The sequence below is a fragment of the Glycine soja genome, chromosome 5, assembly GCF_004193775.1.
Source record: "Glycine soja cultivar W05 chromosome 5, ASM419377v2, whole genome shotgun sequence".
Taxonomy (NCBI): Eukaryota; Viridiplantae; Streptophyta; class Magnoliopsida; order Fabales; family Fabaceae; genus Glycine; species Glycine soja.
This window is the reverse complement of record NC_041006.1, coordinates 209,011-231,472: the sequence shown is the minus strand read 5'-3', so window position 1 is coordinate 231,472 and position 22,462 is coordinate 209,011. Positions and strand designations below refer to the sequence as shown.

Sequence of the window (22,462 nt, the reverse complement as noted above, 5' to 3'; positions counted from 1 at the left end):
TCACATTGACAACATTTGTTATTCTTTTCTTCAATAATAACACTAACCCCTTTTGACCATTGCTACTAGAGCCACCAATACCTTTTTTTTGGCAACAAGAGCTAGCTATTTCTAGTTTAATTTCCACTAGCTGTTGGAGCTTCTCTTCTAGCTTCATTCAGGGTATGCTTCGCACACAAGGCGATCTTGTGATCGTTGCGAAATTGAAACAGGACCTATATACGCTCACACAGTAAATTGTCTTTGACTAAGTTTTTATACTGAATTGAAAACTTTATGGGAGATTGCAATGAATTGGAATGTGAGGCTATGAGAAATCCCAAGAAATAAAGGGATCAATTTTATATGATTCGTTTCCTGAGTTTAAATGGGGGAAAAAAAAATAGTTGGTAAGTCTCGTGTTGTTAAATGAGCGACCCAAATACTAGTTCCCCTTCCCTCAATTTGTTAGCAAGCAGAAATTATGCTAATCTCCTCCAAAGAAAAACATCATTAAATATTATTAAAAAGTAATAAAGAAGATAAAAGTTATTTTTACCTGTTGCATTTGTTTTAGCATCTTGATATAAGTTCTTATATTAGGGAGATTTTTAATTTTTTTTTAACTGCGGATTATATTCCATTTATTGTTGTATCATTTTGGGTTTAATATAATTTACATTTAAAAAAAAAGTAATAAAGAAGATAAAAAGGAAACAATATAAAATTATTGATGTCATTTCTTGATTGAATGATTGATTTCCGTAAAGGAGGAATTTATTTATACAGCCCAAATTGATATCCATCAATGGATACTAATTATTCATGTGTCAACATTATACTATTATTTTAAACATAAGTAAAAAATTTAAATAAATATTTAAGACCATCTTATATAGTCTTTTTGTCATTTAATTTGTGAAATTGCTATTGGTCTCATTCTAATTGCTTTTGGTCCATACAAGGGGCTGATCCTTTTTTTATTTGAAAAATGTTCTTCTCACAGAATCATGATTTTGTTCAATAAAACACACAATAAAATCATAATTCTGTTATATATTTTTATCATTTCAAACATAACAAATTAAATTATGATTTTGTTATTTTTTTTTTGCTCCTCTTTAACATAATAGAATCGTGATTCCGTTATTATTTTTTTTTCAGAACACAATGGAATCAGGATTTTATTGAGGTGAAAAAAAATTAAATAATTAATTACATTGTAATGTTTTTAATTTATTTTTAAGAAAATACCCTAATATTTTTTATTTAAATTAAACATACAATAGAATCGTGATTCTATTGTGTTATTTATTTTTCTAGAAACATATCAGAATCACGATTCTGTTGTGGTATTCTAAACCCAAAAAAAATGTAATGAAATCGTGATTTGGTTATGTAAAAAATACACAAATGGGAGGGGGAGGGGGGGTGCAGAGGGAAGGAAGAAGGGGGAGTGGTGAAGAATTTAAATTGCAGGGCTAAAGAGACTTTTCATGAGGTAATAGGGACCAATAGCAAAAGTTGTAGGGATCATGCAACTCCAATCTGCTTTCTTTTTTTGTTTTCATGGTGTTGCAACATGAAATATATAAGGAGAACTAGGATTTAGGTTGTGTGGAAAGTTATTTAGATGCTACATTAATATTTATATGTTTATATATAGACAAAGATGGATTTAGAAAAATAATAAAGGGGAGTTAATTTTTTATACATAATTATCTAATAAATCGTGTATTTGACACAAATATATTGTTAATTTTATGTGTAAAACTACAGATAAATTATGTAACACTAACTTAATTAACACTCTATTAATATTTTTATTTTTCTTTTCTTCTCAAATATACAAAGAGTCTTCTTAATAAAAAAAAATACAAGGAGTTTTCAGGGGGCAAGGCCTTTGCTTGTTTCCCTTGGATCTGTCATTGTATAGAGTAAATTACATTTGATATATAGAGATTTTTTTCAAATTGGATATGATATTTTTTTCCTTTTTTTTCATACACTAACTCCCTAATTGTTTAAAAAATAGCATTGTTCTTTAAGTTTAAAGGGTGTCAGCTTATCATTTCCAATTTAAACACATAAAAAAATAAGAAAAAATGGAGGTGTCAAAACATAAAAAAGGGTGAAAATAGCAAGGCCAAATTAAGTCACCAGTCAAGAATTCTAGCTCACACTAACCCCATTAAGGTTTCCCATCAATGTTACAGATTTTTTTCATATAAAATAAATTTCTTTTTAATATTTTCCAAACATTTATTTCAATTATTAAAAATTAAAAATATAAAATCTGATTAAATAAGAAATTATATTAAATAATTATTCATAGAAATCAATTTTTTTATAATACGTACCCTGTGTCAACATATAGAAACTATATATCTCAAATAGCTTGTAGCTGCTAATTAAATCATGCAATTTTTTTGGACAATGTCATTGCAAGACTAACTTTAGTTGAATGATAGAAAGCGGAGAATTAAATTATGCGTTATCGCATAAGTAATGCAATTTTTAACATACGAAAGGGGAGCCAATTTGAAGTGGAGAATCCCACCTCAACCCAAACTCTTTTAGCTTAGAGACAAGATGATGGGTGAGGTTGGATTGAAAGTAAACGATCATGACAAGCTAAAAATTAAACCCTAGTGTTTTATAGATGATAGCGTTCTAAACGATCATGACAGTACGTAGATGCATGCTTCCAGGGGGAAACATTGCTTGAGAGGTTGTTTATGCACCAGAGAATGAATCTGCAAATATTTTTCTAATCTTAATTATCATAAAATTAAATAAACTCTATTTAACAAAAAAATATTTTAAGAAAAATGGTTTATATATATGCGCCACAGAAGAAATCATTAATTATCTCATTTTGACGTGCACGTAACAAATTTTCTAATCTTTTCAAGTTTATAAGTTGTACATCGTCGAGGAACGGGTAGGCAATTGAATGAATTGATGAACACTCATTTTCTCCCACCCACCTACCTACCTGTTTTTTTCTTCTTTTTTGTTGGCTGACGCAAGCGATCCTGTTCCTACTGCATTTTGATTTGTTTCGAAAAAGAAATGATTATAACTATTTACCTATTTTTTCATATCATTTTCATTTATTAATTTTTTTATTATATATCTTTCGTTTTTCTCTACTTTTTTCCAACTCCCCGTCTTTTCAACTAGAAAAAAACTATTAAATAATCCGAGACCATTATAATTTTTACTAATTTTAAAAAAAACTTGAATACATGTGACCTAAAAGTTAATCAGGATCGTAGCAATTTCTCTTTAATAATAATCATTTATTTTCAGATAAACTAAAGTTGATGATAGGACGTTGTCGGCATTACATAGGTATAGTATGGGGCATTGTCCCCTACTTTTGTCGGGTTTCAATTTCACCTCATATATCCGTCAGATCGACTTAATTTCTTATGGGCATCCATAACCTATTCAATTTCTTATTGATTGGAAGAACCCAGAAGATAGACTACACAGAAAACCATCATTGTTACGGACTTGAAGTTTTAGGCAAAGAAATTAAATGTCTTGTGCAAAATGTTCATTTAGACGAGAATGTCTACAATTAGTCGCAACTAATAATTTATAGATTTTCATGCCTCATCAATCTACACTGATGAATTTACATGATGAATAAGTTTATAAAATATCTAGTAGTTTTAGAATAAAACTTTCCCTATCAGCCTAAATAAGCCTATTAGTAATTACACTTTTTTTATATTATTATGTAATATATGCATTATATATAATTATGTATATATAATATAACATAATATATTACTTAATTAAAGTCTAACCCTAATACAAAATCTAACACGGTACAGTCAAACAGAAGGCAAGGAAAGATACATGATACCGATCAATTAATACGAAAAGGAAACACGAACAAATAACAATAAATACATCTTTAGGTTTAATAGACATAAATGACACTTAATCTTCTGCATGTTTTTGTACTTTTGGAGATCGAGTGAAATTCTCAGGTCAAATTAATTATAATTCCCTTTTTGTTATCTGTACCTTTAAACCATCCTTCATAAGAAGAACAATTGAAAGGCTTGGAGTAGCAACAAAACCCTCCACCACTTGGACACGATACTTGTGCAAAATAGCAGTTGCCACCATCTTCATTTGAATGAAGGATGAGTCTTTGCCCAAGCAAGTCCTAGGTCCTGCGTTAAAAGCTATGAATTTATAAGATGGTACATAAACAATACCTCCTTTCTCTGAGATCCACCTCTCTGGTTTGAACTCAAAACAATCTTTTCCCCATGTTTCTTCAAATCTTCCCATTGCATACAAAGAAAATAATATCATTGTACCGGAATTAACACGATGACCACTAGGAAGCATGTCAGAGCTTATTGCTTGCTTGCGCTCAAAGGGTATAGGAGGAAAGAGACGCAACGCTTCACATATAGCACCATGCAGATAAACCAGCCTTTTCACTTCCTCCACGCTTAAAACCCCAAGCGACTTTTCTTTGGTCCCAAGCTTCTCTTTCATCTCTTCGAGAATCTTGGCTTCAACTGAGGGGTTTGTAGCAACAAGCCAAAAGAACCACGTGAGAGCTGAAGTTATGGTATCTCTTCCAGCCACAAATAGATTGAACACAGCATCCCTTAGAAATTTATCGTCATGTGCTTTTCCTTCTCTCATCAAAGCTGTTAACAAGTCAACATGATGAGCTTCACCCATTTCATTTTCGTTGTACTTGCTTAGCTCCTCTCTCTTAGATGCTATGCGTGCATGTATGAATTGATCAAGTGTTTTACAAGCTTCTGTCATCTTCTTCTCTTGACCAATTTGAAGCCATCTCTGGATCTTCCAAACACACCTGGGCACTACATGTCTGTAGAATATGGACTCTTCTGCTTCATTAAAAGCCTTCTCAATTGCAACTTCAGAAAAATCAATGGAAAGACAATTAGGGTCATTTCCAAGAACTATAGAACATATGTTATCGAAGGTGAAGCGATTGAAGACATCTTGAAGATCCACAACTCTTCCCTGTTGCTGTACATGATCCAATATTGGAAGGAGACCATTATGCACCTTGTTGTGAATGGTTTTCACTAAAAACACCTCGAAGCTTTTCTGTTTAAAGAGAGAATGGAAGAGATCCCTGTTGTACTTCCATGCTTCAAAATCAGCGGTGAAAATCCCGTCTCCGAAGGCCTGAAAAATGTGACGAAACTCGGGTCCCTTGACGTAGTTGTGGAAATTCTTGCTCAGCATGTGGTGGACGTTGATGGGGTCACAAGTGACCAAATAGTCCATGTTGGTAAACCAAGGTCCAGTGAACTCACCTGTTGGTCCATGCAGTTTCAATATCTCAGTGAAAAAATCATGGGCACGCCACAGGTTGAAGAGTAATTGTGGCAGCATGCCGAGGATGGGGTAGTCTGTCAAAAGGGGGTGTCTGCAACATAGTCTCCTGTGGAAGAAGTATAGAAAGCAGAAAATTGCTGCAATTGTTGGTGCTGCAGCATAGCCATGGAAGGCCATTGTAAATCAACAAAACAAAAGCCTAGTGGTGTGTGAGTATGTCCTCTTATGTGGGTGTGCGGTTGTGTGAATTAATCAATGATCTCTTATAAAATCCAACGGAAATGCCAGATATCTAATTTGTCGTACATGCATGTGATGAATATTGCAACTAAGAAGTCGACAAAAAGACGATGTTGATCGACGACTAACTAGGCCATTTATTCCACAAATTGTGTAGTAATTAAGGAAAAAATTAGTGAATGCTTTAATAATTATTAAATCTGTCGCTAATTTTATAAGAGATACGTACAGGTCCACGTCAACTTTAATTTCCCACCACTAGTGACAAACTAATTTTTCAATCGGATATAAGAATCGTTCATTTCCTAAAACTTGTTGTTTCATGCACGTAGTTACAAAAGGATTAAGGAACACTTACGAATCACATGTTTGTGGGACATATTCATATGTCAATGGTGTTACATCGTGATCATGTTGATTTCGCCTTATCTTCTTTAGGGATTCCTTTAATTGCATAATCAATAAAAGAAAGAGAGAATTAATTTACGTCAAATAATTAAGATAAATTAAGTAATGTTAAATATAAAATATAACTCGAATAGAAAAATATAGAAAAATAAAAGAAGAAAATACAAAAATTTAGAGAGAATCAAAATTGTTTATATTCTTTCTAAATAGGAGTAACCTATTTATAAGTATAAAAAATAATTAGAGAAATTATAAAAGATAAATATAAATAAGGAAAGATAATGGAAGATATGAACATTCATAAATATAGGTTAAATTAATTATTTGATCCCTATAGTTTTACGGTTCTTACTTTTTTAGCCATTATAGTTTGAAAGTAATTTTTTTAGTCCCTCTAATTTATATGTTAATTCTCTTTTAATCCCTATAGTTTAAAAATATTCTTTTTAGTCCCTATATTTTGTATTTTAATTACCTTTTAGTCCTTACTATAAAAAAATATATAAAAATAATTATTTACAAATTAATTATAAATTATCAACTATTTTTTAATTATAAATTATCTAGCGATAAATTAGTTACGAATTACTTGCTAATATTTTTGTAGTTAATTGTAATTGATAGTATTACTCATATTTTGATGGTAAGGAGTAAAAGTGAATTAAAATATAAAGTATAGAGACTAAAAAGATCACTTTCAAACTATATATAGGGACTACAAGGGAATTAAAATATAAATTATAAGAACTAAAAAATTATTTTCAAACTAGATGGACTAAAAGAGAATCAAATTATAAATTATAGGAACTAAAAAAACCACTTTCAAACTATAGGAACTAAAAATGTAAGAATCGTAAAATTATAAGGATCAAATGAATAATTTAACCACAAATATATTATTCACAACCTTCCTCTTTGGATGTCTATTATATGAGATAAAAACTTAGTGAAGGAAAAAAATACATCATTCTTCAATATTACGTAATCACCTACCTCATTAAAAATCTTGTTTGAAAAACTCAATGGGATAAAATCATACATGGCAAAGGGGAAAAAGTACAAAATATATTTATTTCACCTCCTCATGCAGACAATTATCTTTAAGATGACGAAATCTAATCTTGTGAGTTAGTTGTTTAAAAATCTTCCTTAGTAATGACTTTGTAAAGAAATCTTTTAGATTTTCACGTAAACAAACTTATTAAACATTTATATTATCATTCTTTTGGAGATCATGAGTAAAAAAGAACTTTAGTGACATATGTTTTGTTCTATCTCTTTTGATATAATACATGTAACATTGTCTTCATATGTGATCATCAATGTCATTTTTTTCCATGTTGAGTTAAAAATTTTGCATGATTAGTTGATCGATGTGCCTATTTTGGCTTATTTTACATATTGCCATGAAATTGTTATATCACCTCATGTAAAAATTACGATATATCATTATGAGGATCGAATAAATAACCTTTAAAATAATGAAATACATGCTTAAATGTCTCCATATTGGTAAAAAATTATATTTTGCAAGTGAATTGTGAGAAATGATATATTAGGTTGTGTATACATAGTAAGATACATTAGTGTTCCAATAATACAAAGACATGATACTTTAGGACCAAATACTTTTTCAACCTTTTCTCAAGATCTAGAAGGATCTTAGTTCACATTTAAAAAAATTCAATCATTGGAATGCATAACGAATGTGATTTTTCATATAAAATCTTGTAAGAACCTTTGTTATATAAGCTTCTTGGGACACAAAAATTTTATTCCTAAAATATTCAATTTCCCAAATAGAAATTTGTGCTTCCTAGGTCCTTTATATCATATTATTTTTTTAATCAATCTATAGTTTTTAGAAATTCTTCAAGAGTTCTAATAATATTTACAATATCTACATAAACAACAATTATGAAAAATCTATTTTCATATTTTTTTTCTTCATGAAAATACATGGACAAATAGGATCATTTTTATATTCTTCCTTTAGAAAATACTCACTAAGTTTATTATACTACATGCGACTTGATTGATTTAGTCTATATGAAGTATTCTTCTTGAGAATATGTATTATTGAACAAATTATATTCTTTAGGGAGTTTTATGCAAATGGCATTATCAAGAGAGTTGTCATATAAGTTTAAACAACATCCATTAGATGTAAGTTAAGTCCTTCATGTGCTACTAGAGTGATTAAATATTAAAAGAACTCACATCCACTACAAGAATAAAAAAAATTCTTTCTTTTTTCATTTTTTTTGCACTATTTTATCACTTTTGATGAGATAGAATCAATCTTTTTTATTCTCATTTGTTAAAAATGAAAATTCTCCTTTTTTTCAGTTTTTGTATTGTTTTCCCACTTATAGTAAGGAAAAAAATCTTCAATTTTTTTATAAGGTCTTCAAGACCTTTTACAAATATATTTTTAAATTTTTTTATTTGATAGTGTCTTCAAGACACATTATTTCTAAATAAAGTTCACATTTAAGTGAACAATATAAACCATACATATCATAATTATGAATAATATGATTAGGGAGACAAGAAGAGTCTTACCTTAAAATGTGAACTCAAAAGAATATGACTTTCTCTTGTGTAAGATCAAATTATAATAAAATTCATAGGTCTCAAACATTATGACATTATTTTCTCACTTTGAGTGATGAAAATTATTCTTATTTTTACTTTTTTTATTATTTTCTCATTTCAGGTGAGGAAAATATTCTAATTTATTTTTGTCTATGATAGAACCTTCAAGACTCTCAATGATTAAATTCACTATTATGTAAATTCAACATAAATATTCTATCAAACTCATAGTATGAATAACAAAATTAGAGAAAAAAAAAATCTTACATTAAAATATAAATTTAAAAGAATAATTTTTTCCAACTAATTTCCTTTATATGACATTTTGTTGAAAGTTGCAATATCAATTGTCGAAACCAGTGGAAAAAGACAATTGTGTTGATAAGATGTTAAATAAAATATATTTTGAAGTTGAAAAGTAAATAAAAAAGTAAATAAAAAATATAAGAGTACAGAGAAAATATAAATTATTTATATTTTTCTAATATGAGTAGCCTATTTATGAATATAAAAGATAAATATAAATAAAAATATTATAAAAGATAATATAAAAATATGTACGACCACAAATATATTATTCATAATAGGTAAATATTCATATTTAAATGTTCTTGCAGAAATTCCAAAATAACATAGAAAAGGATGCTAATGCACTAAAATATTTTTTTGGGGGAATGAGTACATTAACTACCTACACCATAAAATTTGAATAAAAAAGGAGTAGCTTCTTTGTTTTAATAAGTTTGATTAAAAGATATTATAATAATAATCTATCATTTAATTTAAAATAATTTTTATTTTCTCTCTCATCAACATTAAATATTTTTATCTCTCTTCTTTTACCTATAATAATTTTTCAATTCCTCCCTCCTCTCACAAGAGCCTATTTAATATTTTGAAAAGTAAAAATTCCATTGAATATTTTTTTGGAATCTGGACTTTTTTTCTTCATCCCACCAACTTCAATAAAGTAATAAGTATAATAAATACTAATATGAGAGAAATAAAGAGAAAAATAAAAAATTATAATGAATTGAAATAATACATAAATAATAACTCACCATAAAAAAGCTTGGTGGCACAAGTTGTCAACTTGGAACCCGTACTACGGTACTGTGGTAGGTTGAGGCCGCAGGGCTACGGATACTTTGAATTTACTTCACTTTTTTTTTTGTTTTAAATTTTAATTATTGCTGTGTTAATGTTAAGGTTATTTTCTCTTAATTGATGTAGATAGGATTTCATGTATTCTCTCTCTCTCTTTTATCATTATACATTTTTTTATTGTTTGGTTTATGCGTTGAAATATATCCACTAACTTTTCCTATTTATTGTCTTATCATTTTTTTAAAAAAATTGATAAAAGAAATGATTTGCTGAAATTTTACGTGCATCCTAGCCTTTTCTTAATTAATCTCAGGTTTTTGTTTTGGACATCTGAATTTTGATAACCAAATGATTTTGAACATTAAAAAAATAAAATTGTAACACCGGTTCCTAACAACACACATTTTCAACATTGAAAATACATTTTTTTTTATAAGGAAATCGATGTGGATAACATGACATGTAAATATCTTAAATGTGTTGTCTACAACAATTTAGTATAAAATTGATGTAAATATCAAGATTCTACAATGTTTTGAAAATCATCGTTGAAAGCGGTGAAATTTTTACTACACTCGATTCAATGACAGTTGATAAAAATCATCGTTGAAAGACTTGCAAAATTGACACTGAAAGTCTTTGTGTAATAGTGCATTTTTATTTGTTAATTTGCCTAAAATACATTTCCAACTAATATTGTACAACAAAATTAAAGAACTTAATTTAGGTGTACGTCTCATTAATTTTGTAGTTTTAATTTGAATTAATTATCAATATTTGGTCATCAAATTATTCTAAATGGTTTAATTTGATCCCCTATATTTTTTAAAAGGTTTAATTTAGTTGTTAAATTCTTAAAAATGAATTAATTTAATTCTCAAATTTTTAAAAACTTGAGAACAAAAATCAACCATTTAAAAGAATTTGGAGATCAAATTAATTTATTTTAAAAACTTGAGGATCAAATTGAATCTTTTAAAAATTTGGAGATCAAATTAAATCATTTAAAATAATTTGGGGACTAAATTGATAATTAAACATTTTAATTTATAACCTTTTAGTAGTTGTAGTAGCTTGGCGTTATTAATAGCTTTTAATAAATTACCCAACACACACACGCTTTAATATATTTTTATAAAAGTATATGTCTTTTTTAAAAGTGATAATTGAACAATGCTTATTGGTCATTTCAAATATTTTTTTGTTTTGGAATTGCAAATAGTTAGTATGGGAGGATAGAAATGAGAAAAGGAATAAGAAATAGTATTACACGCAGAAGTTTTTTTTTTATTAATGTTTAATTATCTGTCTTAATTTAAAATATTCTGTCTCTTTTTGATAATCTAGTTGTATTAGAAAAAAGAGTCATAGTTTTTTTTTTTTTGGAAATTGGTTACTATGGGATGATAAAAATTAGAAAAGAATTAAGAAATATTACACGCAACATTCTTTATTAATGTTTAATCTCACTGTTATCTGTCTTAATTTATTAAAATCGCGGTGTTGAAACATATTATGTTAAAATAAAACCATTTGTCAACTAATGAAAAGTTTTTTTATATTTATTTTATTCTAACCTTTCTGAAATTGACATATTCTTCATTTAATCAAATGCATAATTTATTGTGAAATAATATTTAAAACTAATTTTGTAATTTATGTTTAATTTTATTGATAAAACAATTCTATTAATGAAATATTTCATCAATTCAAAATATTCCTTTTATATACATTCTTCATATTATTATTGCTAGTAGTAAAATATTATTATTATTATTATTATTATTATTTGTGGAGGTGCCGGTGATCTGTATCCTCCTCGTCTAGGTGGGTATTTTATAAAATCATTTGTGAATAACAGATATTTATTTAATTATCTATTTATTACACGAACTATATATTTATCATTTGGTACATGAATGATGAATGCTGTAAGAAGTTAACAAAAACTCAATGTTGACTAGCCACATCATTTATTCGATCCACAAATAGTATTTAAACTAAATTTAAGAATTAGTTTTTGTACACATTATACGAAAGGCCTTTTATGGCATGTATTTACTTCAGTTTTTAAAGAACCTAATGTAGATGATGAAACCGGTGGCATTTTTAGTTGTTTACGGGTTAACTAAACCACAATTGACATCCATCCTACAATCCAAGAGTTAAATCGGTGACATTCTTTAAAATTAAGTATAAGTATACTACACCGGTTTAAGAATAATTGATATAGCATAATCAATTCCACATCGATTCAAATTATAACCAATGTGAAATATGTTATTTTACATATATTCGTTTAAAATAGAATCGATGTAGAATTACTTTTAGTCTCTTATAAATTTAAATGTCTTTTTGTTATAGTCTTGTTAGTCATTATATCCTTTTGTTCTCCTCCTTCAAAATTCAATTGTGACACCATTGTCATCCATCTAATTTCCATCGTTATCATTGTCGTCACCATCACATCATGCCACCATCACCACCATCTCAATCCATGTCATTTTCTTTTGACCTCTCTCTCGTTGCTCCTCCTAAATTCTAAAAATCCTATCACGATACCATTATTGGCGCCACCATCACATCATTAATTTCACTCCATCACGACAACCACACCATTTCCATTCCAAAGTCAATCTTGCTCTCGCTCCTCAAACCCTATAAATCCTATTGCGACATAATCACCACCATATTCTTGCCATCACATTGTACCACCACAACCACATGCACCATTCCCCTTTTGAACTTGCTCCTCAAACTCTCAATATCGCGACACCATCACTATCATTATTGTTGCTGCTGATAAGTCTCTGAGGCTAGTTAATTAGGAACATCGCACTAGAAATAATTTTTTTTTTGTCTCCTAACTACTCTTTTGTTGAAATATTATAGATTTTGGGAAAATAAAAATATGTGGATGTGTATTTATGTCTTGTGCTTCTTACTCAAAAAGAATAAACAAATAGCGTTATGTATGTTGTTAGTTAAAAATCAAGAATTGGAAATAGTCCAAAAATAAGAAAAACTTGGGCATATATACTTTTCTTTTTGGAGACCATATTTATTTTTTCACTATAGGCCTATTAGAGGCAATCCAGCTTGAGATGGATAGGATTACTACTATTAATGAAAAAATTGTATTAACGTGATTACATATTTAGGATTCAAATTCGAGATCATTGATCAAGTTGAATAATTTTATGTCAGTTGATTGACACGCTTAATAATTAAAACCTGAACATATTTCATATTCGTATGAGTTCTTGAGTTTTTTTTTTTTTTTTGAAAAAAGTTCATTTTGATCCAAACTTTTAGTGTGACACTAATTTAAAGATATTATATGGGTCTAAAAATATTTGTTAATTATTCAAATAAAGGTTTTTTTTTAGTTCAGCTTCAAAAGTGTTACCCCCGATGGCTTATTCGAAAGAAAAATATTGATTTTTTTTTCATAAAGTACCATATATGTTATTTGGGCCCATGCATTTTCATTTAGAAATTATATGCTCTTAAGATTGCATTTGATCATGATCATTAACTGTATGATTATTGAAATACTAAAGGAATATTTTTACTATCAAGCACCTGGATGAAATAATAGAATTGTTTGTTCTTAATTGATGGTGTTAAATTTGAGTCTTAAATATACGGAGAGTTTTAGTTCTGAATAGAACGCATTTTCTGTAAAGAATACTTGTACGTGATTTCTAAAGAAAATGGATTATTTCCTATTTATTTTCTCAAGCCAAATGCATTTATACATCGTTAGATTATCTAATACATGCATACGAGACACGCACATTGGCTTCTACACATTTTTGTAATAATTTTGAGATCCGAATTCTCACGTCAAATTAAATTTCTCTTTTTGCTATCTGTACCTTTAAACCATCCTTCATAAGAAGAACAATTGAAGGGCTTGGGGTAGCAACATGATCCACCACTCGAACACGATACTTGTGCAAAATAGCAGCTGCCACCATCTTCATTTGAATGAAGGATATTTCTTTCCCTAAGCAAGTCCTAGGTCCTGCATTAAAAGCAATGAATTTGTAAGATGGTACATAAATAATACCTCCTTTCTCTGAGATCCACCTCTCTGGTTTGAACTCCAAACAATCTTTTCCCCATGTTTCTTCAGATCTTCCCATTGCATACAAAATAAATAATATCTTTGTACCGGAATTAACACGATGACCACTAGGAAGCATATCAGCTTTAATTGCTTGCTTGGTCTCGAAAGGTATAGGAGGAAATAGCCTCAATGCTTCACATATAGCACCATGCAGATAAACTAGCCTTTTCACTTCCTCCACGCTTAAAACCCCCAGCGTCTTTTCTTTGGTCCCAAGTTTTTCTTTCATCTCATCAAGAATCTTGGCTTCAACTGAGGGGTTTGTGGCAACAAGCCAAAAGAACCACGTGAGAGCTGAAGTTATGGTATCTCTTCCAGCCACAAATAGATTGAACACAGCATCCCTTAGAAATTTATCGTCATGTGCTGTTTCTTCTCTCATCAAAGCTGTTAAAAAGTCAACATGATGAGCTTCACCCATTTCATTTTCGTTGTACTTGCTTAGCTTCTCTCTCTTAGATGCTATGCATGCATGTATGAATTGATCAAGGGTTTTACATGCTTCTGTCATCTTCTTCTCTTGACCAATTTGAAGCCATCTCTGGATCTTCCAAACACACCTAGGCACTACATGTCTGTAGAATATGGACTCTTCTACTTCATTAAAAGCCTTCTCAATGGCAACTTCAGAAAAATCAATGGAAAGACAATTAGGGTCATTTCCAAGAACTATAGAACATATGTTATCGAAGGTGAAGCGATTGAAGACATCTTGAAGATCCACCACTCTTCCTTGTTGCTGTACATGATCCAATATTGGAAGAAGACCATTATGCACCTTGTTGTGAATGGTTTTCGCTACAAAAACCTCGAAGCTTTTCTGTTTGAAGAGAGAATGGAAGAGATCCCTGCTGTACTTCCATGCTTCAGAATCAGCGGCGAAAATCCCGTCTCCGAAGGCCTGAAAAATGTGACGAAACTCGGGTCCCTTGACGTAGTTGTGGAAATTCTTGCTCAGCATGTGGTGGACGTTGATGGGGTCGCAAGTGACCAAATAGTCCATGTTGGTAAACCAAGGTCCAATGAACTCACCAGTGCCACCATGTCGTTGCAACACCTGAGTTGAATAATCATGGGCACGCCATAAATTGAAGAGTAATTGTGGTAGCATGCCAATGATAGGGTATTCTGTCAAAATGGGGTGTTTGCAACATCGTCTCCTATGGAAGAAGTATTGGAAGAAGAGGATTGCTGCAATTATTGCTGCTGCATAGCCAAACATGGTTGCAATGAAACAAAACAAAAAGCAAATATTTTGTTGGTGATCTCTATCCTATACTCCTCATCTGTGGGTATGTCTTCTTATATAAAATCAAATGTGAATGGCCGAAGGCAGATTTCTACTTAATTATCTATTTATTACATGAACTATATATGTTCTTTTTGGTAAATGAATGATGGGTGTTTAAAAAGTTAGCTAAAAGACGTTGCTGAGTAGCTATGCCATTTATTCCACAAATTAGGTTTTGTACTCTTGTCGTTAGAGTAATAGATGTGAAAATATAAAAACTGTTGTTTATATAAACAATAGTTTTTTTTTTATAAAATAATTATTTTTTAATTTAATAGATAATTAGTAAATAAATGTTTGAACACTTGAAATTAAATACCTTTCTAAAAAATATCCATTTTATTTATATTCATAAATAGTTACATATTTTACTTAAATTAAAATATTCAATGTTTACAATATAACTAAATATTTTTCTAAATTGATGTATCCAATGATCTAATTTTTAATTTGATTTCAAATATTTAATACACACTTGATTTAAAAATTATCAATTTATAAGTAATTAAAATTTTAAAAGTTTCATAATAATATAATTATATAAAATATCTATATTAAAATTACAATTCATTGTTGTTTTATATCAAAAATGAATATTTTATATTTATTTAAATTCAGAGATTCACCTAAAAAAAATTAATTAAGCAGTTAAAGTTGTTGAAAATGTAATTGTTAAGATCCTACCAAAAACCGTAATATTTAAGATTGTATTTAAAAGTAAAGGAAATTCCACTCATACTCCTAAGCTTTTCAAAAATTTCACATGACACTATTTTTTTTTTCTTCTTACACTTACTCCCTTTCATATATGTATGAAAATAATACACTTGGATTTTTTTTATATATTTAATAATACTATATTGACATTTCCTCATATGTTGCACTTACCCCTCTACGTAGGAATAGGAATAGGCCCAGTTTTTTAATATTATGATCTAACCTATATTAAATTCAGGTTTGACTAGACTTTTTTCAAAAATAGACCAAGTTATATTTTGTAAAAGCCTATTCAATTAAAAACGTCACTTGTTCTTTAAAAAGTCTTTGCCTAACAGGCTGACCTATTTAAGTAAATATATATTATAATCATTTTTAGTATTATTATTATATTTAAATTGTTGTAATGTATTAAATTCATATATTTTTTTATCTTTCAAAAATATTACAAATATTGAACTACATAAAGAATTAAACTTGTAAGTTTATTGAGTGATACATTTATATTTTAATTAGAAGACTTATTATTAGAATAATAGGTTTTTTAATTAAGTTATCTTAAAGGCAATAATCTTATATCATATTAGCATTTTAGACTATTTTCACATTTATTTCATGCTTTGAGTAATGACAATTTTAAATTTTATAAATTATAATTTGGTTCATGTGCATAGAATTTTTCTCAATGATTATAAGTCTATTGTTCAATGAAAATAAAAATTAGATTTATATAAAAGTTTTAATGTAAAATAGACCTTTAAATAGATTCACATGTCAAGTTAAAACTTTTAAATAGGTTAGGTTAGACTTAAATGACAAATAATAGACTAGACTCAGATTTTGAATTTTTTTAATAAGCTGGGCTATTTAACCAAAGCCTTATTAAGTTTAGTCTATTCTCGATCACCCCTACCTCTACTAGGGAGGGAGGTGACTATAATGATTTAAAAATAAGAAGTATTTTTGTAATTACACAAAATCTTAAAGGTGATTATTGTAATTTATTCTTAAAAATATGTATATATATAATTTATTTGTATATAAACATGTAAAAATATTTGTTTCCTTGAGTCTTCAATCCTCCTATTTTCTATTATATTGATTTTCATTTCAATATTAATTTTTCGTGAAATGGAGAAATTGACTCTCCTCACATGTATCATATATTTGGTATATATTTTTTATTTTTAATATCTGAACAATTTAACAAGTTATAACTTAATATCATAAACCAATTTTAAAATATATATTATTTCTTTTTAAAAAATCAAATATATTCCTAATATGCATATACTTTTATGCTTTTAGTATTAATTAAATGGTTTAACAAACTTTAATTGAATATATATCATAAATCAATTTCAAAATTGGTATATATATAAAAGAAGGGGTCAAATTATTTTAAGAGTAATTTTAAAGAATTATTTCTTTTTCTAGCCTTACCTTGTTCTTTAATTACTTTGTAACACATTCTTTGGAACAAACAAATTTCTTTAAACAAATCACCTCCTCGTGGTTTTTACATTGAGTTGAGCGATGCACGACGAATCCAACATTGTGTGCATATCTCGTGTAAAAATTTTCACCATCTGTTAATGCAACAAATAGTTGTCCCACCTTTATTTTTAATTTTTCATCACAATGATACCCATTGATTTATCTATATAAGAGAACAACGTACAATATTAAAATATTTCATTCACTTACAAAAGTAACAAATAGAAAAACACAGAAACTTAACAGTCAAAGTAAATAATTCATTCACTTGTGGAATGAAAATGTCTTCTGTGTACCAAGTTCAAGTTCACCGTCACAATTATCACTCAAACTTCAAAATAAAGAGAGGAAAAAGAACATATATATCTATCCAAATTAACATATAAAAACACGAAATTGAGAATTGAAATAATGTAATTATCATGGCACCAATTAGACTAGCAATCGATTTTGGAATTGACACGCAGTGTAGGGAAGAGAGCCTCTTGTTTCAGAAGATACCTTAATTAGACTACAATATTGGCAACGTGAGAAGAGAACGTGAATTGAGAGAAGCAGAGAGTAGGCAAACGTGAAGAAAAAACAAGACGGCACGTGTCTTTTTAATTGGATTCCTTGATTGTCAAATTTAATTCAATGGTTATTATTTGATATATTCTGATGTAAGGAGTTTTCATACAGAAATCATAATATATATATATATATATATATATATATATATATATATATATATATATATATATATATATATATATATATATGATTTATTAACTTGTTTTTTTAACAAGAGTGATAACAACTACAACTAATATTAAAATACATCCGGGTGTAGCTTTTTAAAGTATTATTCTTAAAAAATAAGTAAATATATATTAGTAAATGTGATTTGTTAGGTACATCCACTTATTTCTGAAGAGAAATATATTAGCAAGCTATAGTTATAATTTTTCTTAAAATACATTCAAAGTATAGACTGTCAACATACTGCTTGTAAGAATAAGTGAGTATATATTAGTAAATTTTTCTATCAAACATTTTTAACATTGATTTTTCAAAAAAATCAATGTCAAAATGTTCCACTTAAATTTTAAAATGTCACCGTATTTATTTCAATATTATTTTTGAGAAAACCAATATTGATTAGACGATGTTAAAACCTTTTTTATAAGAGTGATCTCATTTCTTTTTATCTTTTCCTTCTTATTATATCATAAAAGCTATTATACATATATTTTGTTTTCTCTCATGTAGGATAACATATCAAAATGTCTATATGAAACATTTTTCTTTTATATATAGTATGTATATATGCACCCATCCCCATTTAACTAAATTTTCCAAGTACTCGGTCTTTTCCCCATCTCTATTAAATAGATATTTACTCTATCCATTGAGGACATTTTTTACGGATATCCATATAGAGTAAGTTTAGGTAGAAATGTCATGCCTAGGAACATTTTTCTCATCAACTACTAACTGTTCGTTCTTTTATTTTTTATTTTTATCTAAGTAGACACACGTCTATTATAATAAAGTGATTGAAACAATAGAGTTTATTTCCAATTTATTTATGAAGCAAAATGCATCTAATTGTACATTGCTAGGTTTGCTAACACAAAGACAAGACTGTAAAGACACATTGGCTTCAACACTCTTTTGCACTTTTGATACCAGAATTCTCACGTCAAACTAAATTTCTCTTTTCGTTATCTTTACCTTCAAACCATCCTTCATAAGAAGAACAATTGAAAGGCTTGGGGTAGCAACGTAACCTTCCACCACTTGGACACGGTAATTGCTCAAAATAGCAGCTGCCACCATCTTCATTTGAAAGAAGGACAAATCTTTACCCAAGCAAGTCCTAGGTCCTGCATTAAAAGCAATGAATTTGTAAGATGGCACATAAACAATACTTCTTTTCTCTGAGATCCACCTCTCTGGTTTGAATTCCAAACAATCTTTCCCCCATGTTTCTTCAAATCTTCCCATTGCATACAAAGAAAATAATATCATTGTTCTGGAATTAACACTATGGCCACTAGGAAGCACATCAGCTTTAATTGCTAGCTTGCGCTCAAAAGGTATAGGAGGAAAAAGCCTCAATGCTTCACATATAGCACCATGCAGATAAACTAACTTTTTCACCTCCTCCACCGTTAAAACCCCAAGCATCTTCTCATTGGTTTCAAACTGTTCTTTTATCTCTTCCAGAATCTTGGCTTCTACTAAGGGGTTTGTAGCAACAAGCCAAAAGAACCACGTGAGAGCTGAAGTTATGGTATCTCTTCCAGCCACAAATAGATTAAACACAGAATCCCTTAGAAATCCATCGTCATGTGCTTTTCCTTCTCTCATCAAAGCTGTTAACAAGTCTTTATGAGCTTCACCCATTTCATTTTCTTTGTACTTGTTTAGCTCTTCTCTCTTAGATGCTATACATGCATGTATGAATTGATTAAGTGTTTTGCATGCTTCTGTCATCTTCTTCTCTTGACCAATTTGAAGCCATTTCTGGAGCTTCCAAAAGCATATTGGCACTATTTGTCTGTAGAATATGGACTCTTCCGCTTGGTTAAAAGCCTTCTCAATTTCAACTTCGGGAAAATCAATTGAAAGGCAACTAGGGTCATATCCAAGAACCATAGAACATATGTTATCGAAGGTGAAGCGATTGAAGACATCTTGAAGATCCACCACCCTCCCTTGTTGCTGTAGATTATCCAACATTGGAAGGAGGGTATTCTGCACCTTGTTGTGAATGGTTTTCTCCAGAAACACCTCAAAGCTTCTGTGTTTGAAGAGAGAATGGAAGAGATTCCTGTTGTATTTCCAAGCCTCGGAATCAGCGGTGAAAATCCCATCTCCGAAGGCTTGAAAAATCTCGCGGAACACGGGTCCCTTGACGTAGTTGGGGAAGCTCTTGCTCATGACATGGTGCACGTTGATGGGGTCACCAGTGACCAAGCAGTTCATTTTAGTAAACCAAGGTCCAGTGAACTCAGCGGTGCCCCCACGTTGTTTCAACACCTGAGTTGAATAATCATGGGCTCGCCACAAATTGAAGAGTAATTGTGGCAGCATGCCAAGGATGGGAAAGTCAGTGAAGAGAGGGTGTCTGCAACATTGTCTCCGATGGAAGAAGTATAAGAAGCAGAAGAATGCTGCAATTATTGCTGCCTCATAAGCAAGCATGGCCATCCTAAATCAACAAAACAAAACAGAAGCGTTTGTGTCGGTGATCTGTGCTCTGTCCTCTCCTCGTATTGGATATGTTCCTCTTATAAAAGGTTTGAGTCCTGAGTTTGGGACACCTCAAAGATACAAATGCTGCATTGACACCAAAAATTATTAGGTGGTCCTATATTTCATAGGAAAATGTTTAGTGGACATTGAATATTCATATCTAACGGTTAGAAAGAAAAAAAAATTAATAAGATTTATGATGTAATGAAAAAAAATAAAAAATATTAATAAAATATTTAAAAATATAAATCATACTTGTATTATTATTCTATTTTTTATTTTATATGTTTATTATTATGACTCATTTCCGACATAATACATATTTGAATCTTATGATTCACTAAAAAGAATTAATACTATTTAACTATGTTTCAAATCAAATGATCAGTGACTTTGATGATTGAGAACTACTTAATGAGTTTTTGAGTGAGATCCTTCATTTTTTATCTCTATTTTAAACACCTCTTGAATGTCTATATATTTCCTAAAAAACACGAGGAAAAAGAGTGGCGGACCAATCCCTAATAGGTGAGGTCATGTGACGAAATGAAAGAAAAAAATAAAAGAAATAACTTGGAGTTGAGTGTATGATCATATGTCTAGGTATCATCATTCAAAATATTATTATAAGGAAGTTGTCCAACTTATTATAAAATAAAGACAATCATATTTGAACATTGTATTTTTAATTATAAACGCATATCAATACTTTTTTTTTGTGTTTTATCTCTTTCTTCTTGTCACGTATCATTTATCATAATTATGTTTTTTTTTTCTCTTCTTAAGTGTAGAATAGATAAAAAAAAATAACAACAAATTGTTAGTTGTTAATTTTTTGTTAGTGAAAGAATTTGAACCTACAATTTTTTCATGTATCGTTTCTTCTTCTTTCTCCACCAAATCAATCTTATAAATTCATTATAAAATAAATATTTGGATGTCTTAATATATTTATTCTAAATAAACATGAAATTAAACAATTTGATAATAAATTATTGATGTACTATCTTTTGTAAGATGATTAATAATTTCTTGATTGCAGGATAAGACTGTTTAACTACATTTTTATTTGGAATAAGTTAAACAATCTTATAAATATAGTATTTTCTAGCATTTTAATTTATTTTCTTTCATTAATTATATTTATACATCAATTCTCTTTTCTATTCCATTTTTATCATATCAGTTTCTCTCTCTTAATTTTTTTTCCCTTTTGACTATGTTTGATAAAATTAGCTTAAAAGATAATTGAAAGCTAAGAAATGATTAAAAGCTGAAAAAACTAGCTGATTGGTGAAAGTTGGAATCGAAACTGAATAACTAATTTATTAAATTATGTGTTCAGTAAAATTAGTTATTGAAATAGTTAAAAAATATAAAATGACATAAATAATAAAATTATAATAAAAGAATAATCAAGAAATTTGATAAATATATTAAAGATAAAAATAAAAGAAAATATAAAAAATTAAAAGTTATAAACTAACCTTTTAAATAAAAGTTTCTAAAAAAACTTATTTATGAAACCGTTGAACAAATTTTTTAACTAGTAAAAAAAACTAAAAACTAACTAAAATATATCACGCAACATAATTTTTCTCTCTTTTATGCACTCCAATTCTAGAAAAAATATAGTGGAATTGAAGTTTTTTTTTGTTTTTTTTCTTATTACAATATTTATTTATTGCATCTATTATTTTCTATTTTTTTCTTTAGTTTTTCTTTCTACCACTCAAATCTATTCCAAAACCAAATAATCTATAACATTTTTCCTAAATTCAAATGGGAATGCCAGATATTTACTTATTTTTATACCTGAACTTAAACGCCATGTATACGTAGTAGATAGGTGCATTTACAGAAACTTTCAAACAGCTCGCCCATATATAGTC

The 22,462-nt window shown here is 28.9% G+C and overlaps 3 protein-coding genes across 3 annotated transcripts; all 3 read right to left on the bottom strand.

The window, feature by feature from the left end:
* Window positions 1-3,761: 3,761 nt before the first annotated feature.
* On the bottom strand, window positions 3,762-5,589 carry LOC114411645 (alkane hydroxylase MAH1-like). Its single transcript, XM_028375277.1, has one exon. The coding sequence runs from the start codon at window positions 5,509-5,511 to the stop codon at window positions 3,997-3,999; it is 1,515 nt and encodes a 504-aa protein (XP_028231078.1). The 5' UTR covers window positions 5,512-5,589; the 3' UTR covers window positions 3,762-3,996.
* A 7,802-nt stretch (window positions 5,590-13,391) lies between these two features.
* On the bottom strand, window positions 13,392-15,109 carry LOC114411644 (alkane hydroxylase MAH1-like). Its single transcript, XM_028375276.1, has one exon. It carries the CDS (start codon window positions 15,042-15,044, stop codon window positions 13,542-13,544), a length of 1,503 nt encoding a protein of 500 aa, XP_028231077.1. The 5' UTR covers window positions 15,045-15,109; the 3' UTR covers window positions 13,392-13,541.
* Window positions 15,110-18,911: 3,802 nt separating this feature from the next.
* Window positions 18,912-20,593, bottom strand: LOC114411425 (alkane hydroxylase MAH1-like). Its single transcript, XM_028375114.1, has one exon. The coding sequence runs from the start codon at window positions 20,523-20,525 to the stop codon at window positions 19,017-19,019; it is 1,509 nt and encodes a 502-aa protein (XP_028230915.1). The 5' UTR covers window positions 20,526-20,593; the 3' UTR covers window positions 18,912-19,016.
* Between the last annotated feature and the right edge of the window lie 1,869 nt (window positions 20,594-22,462).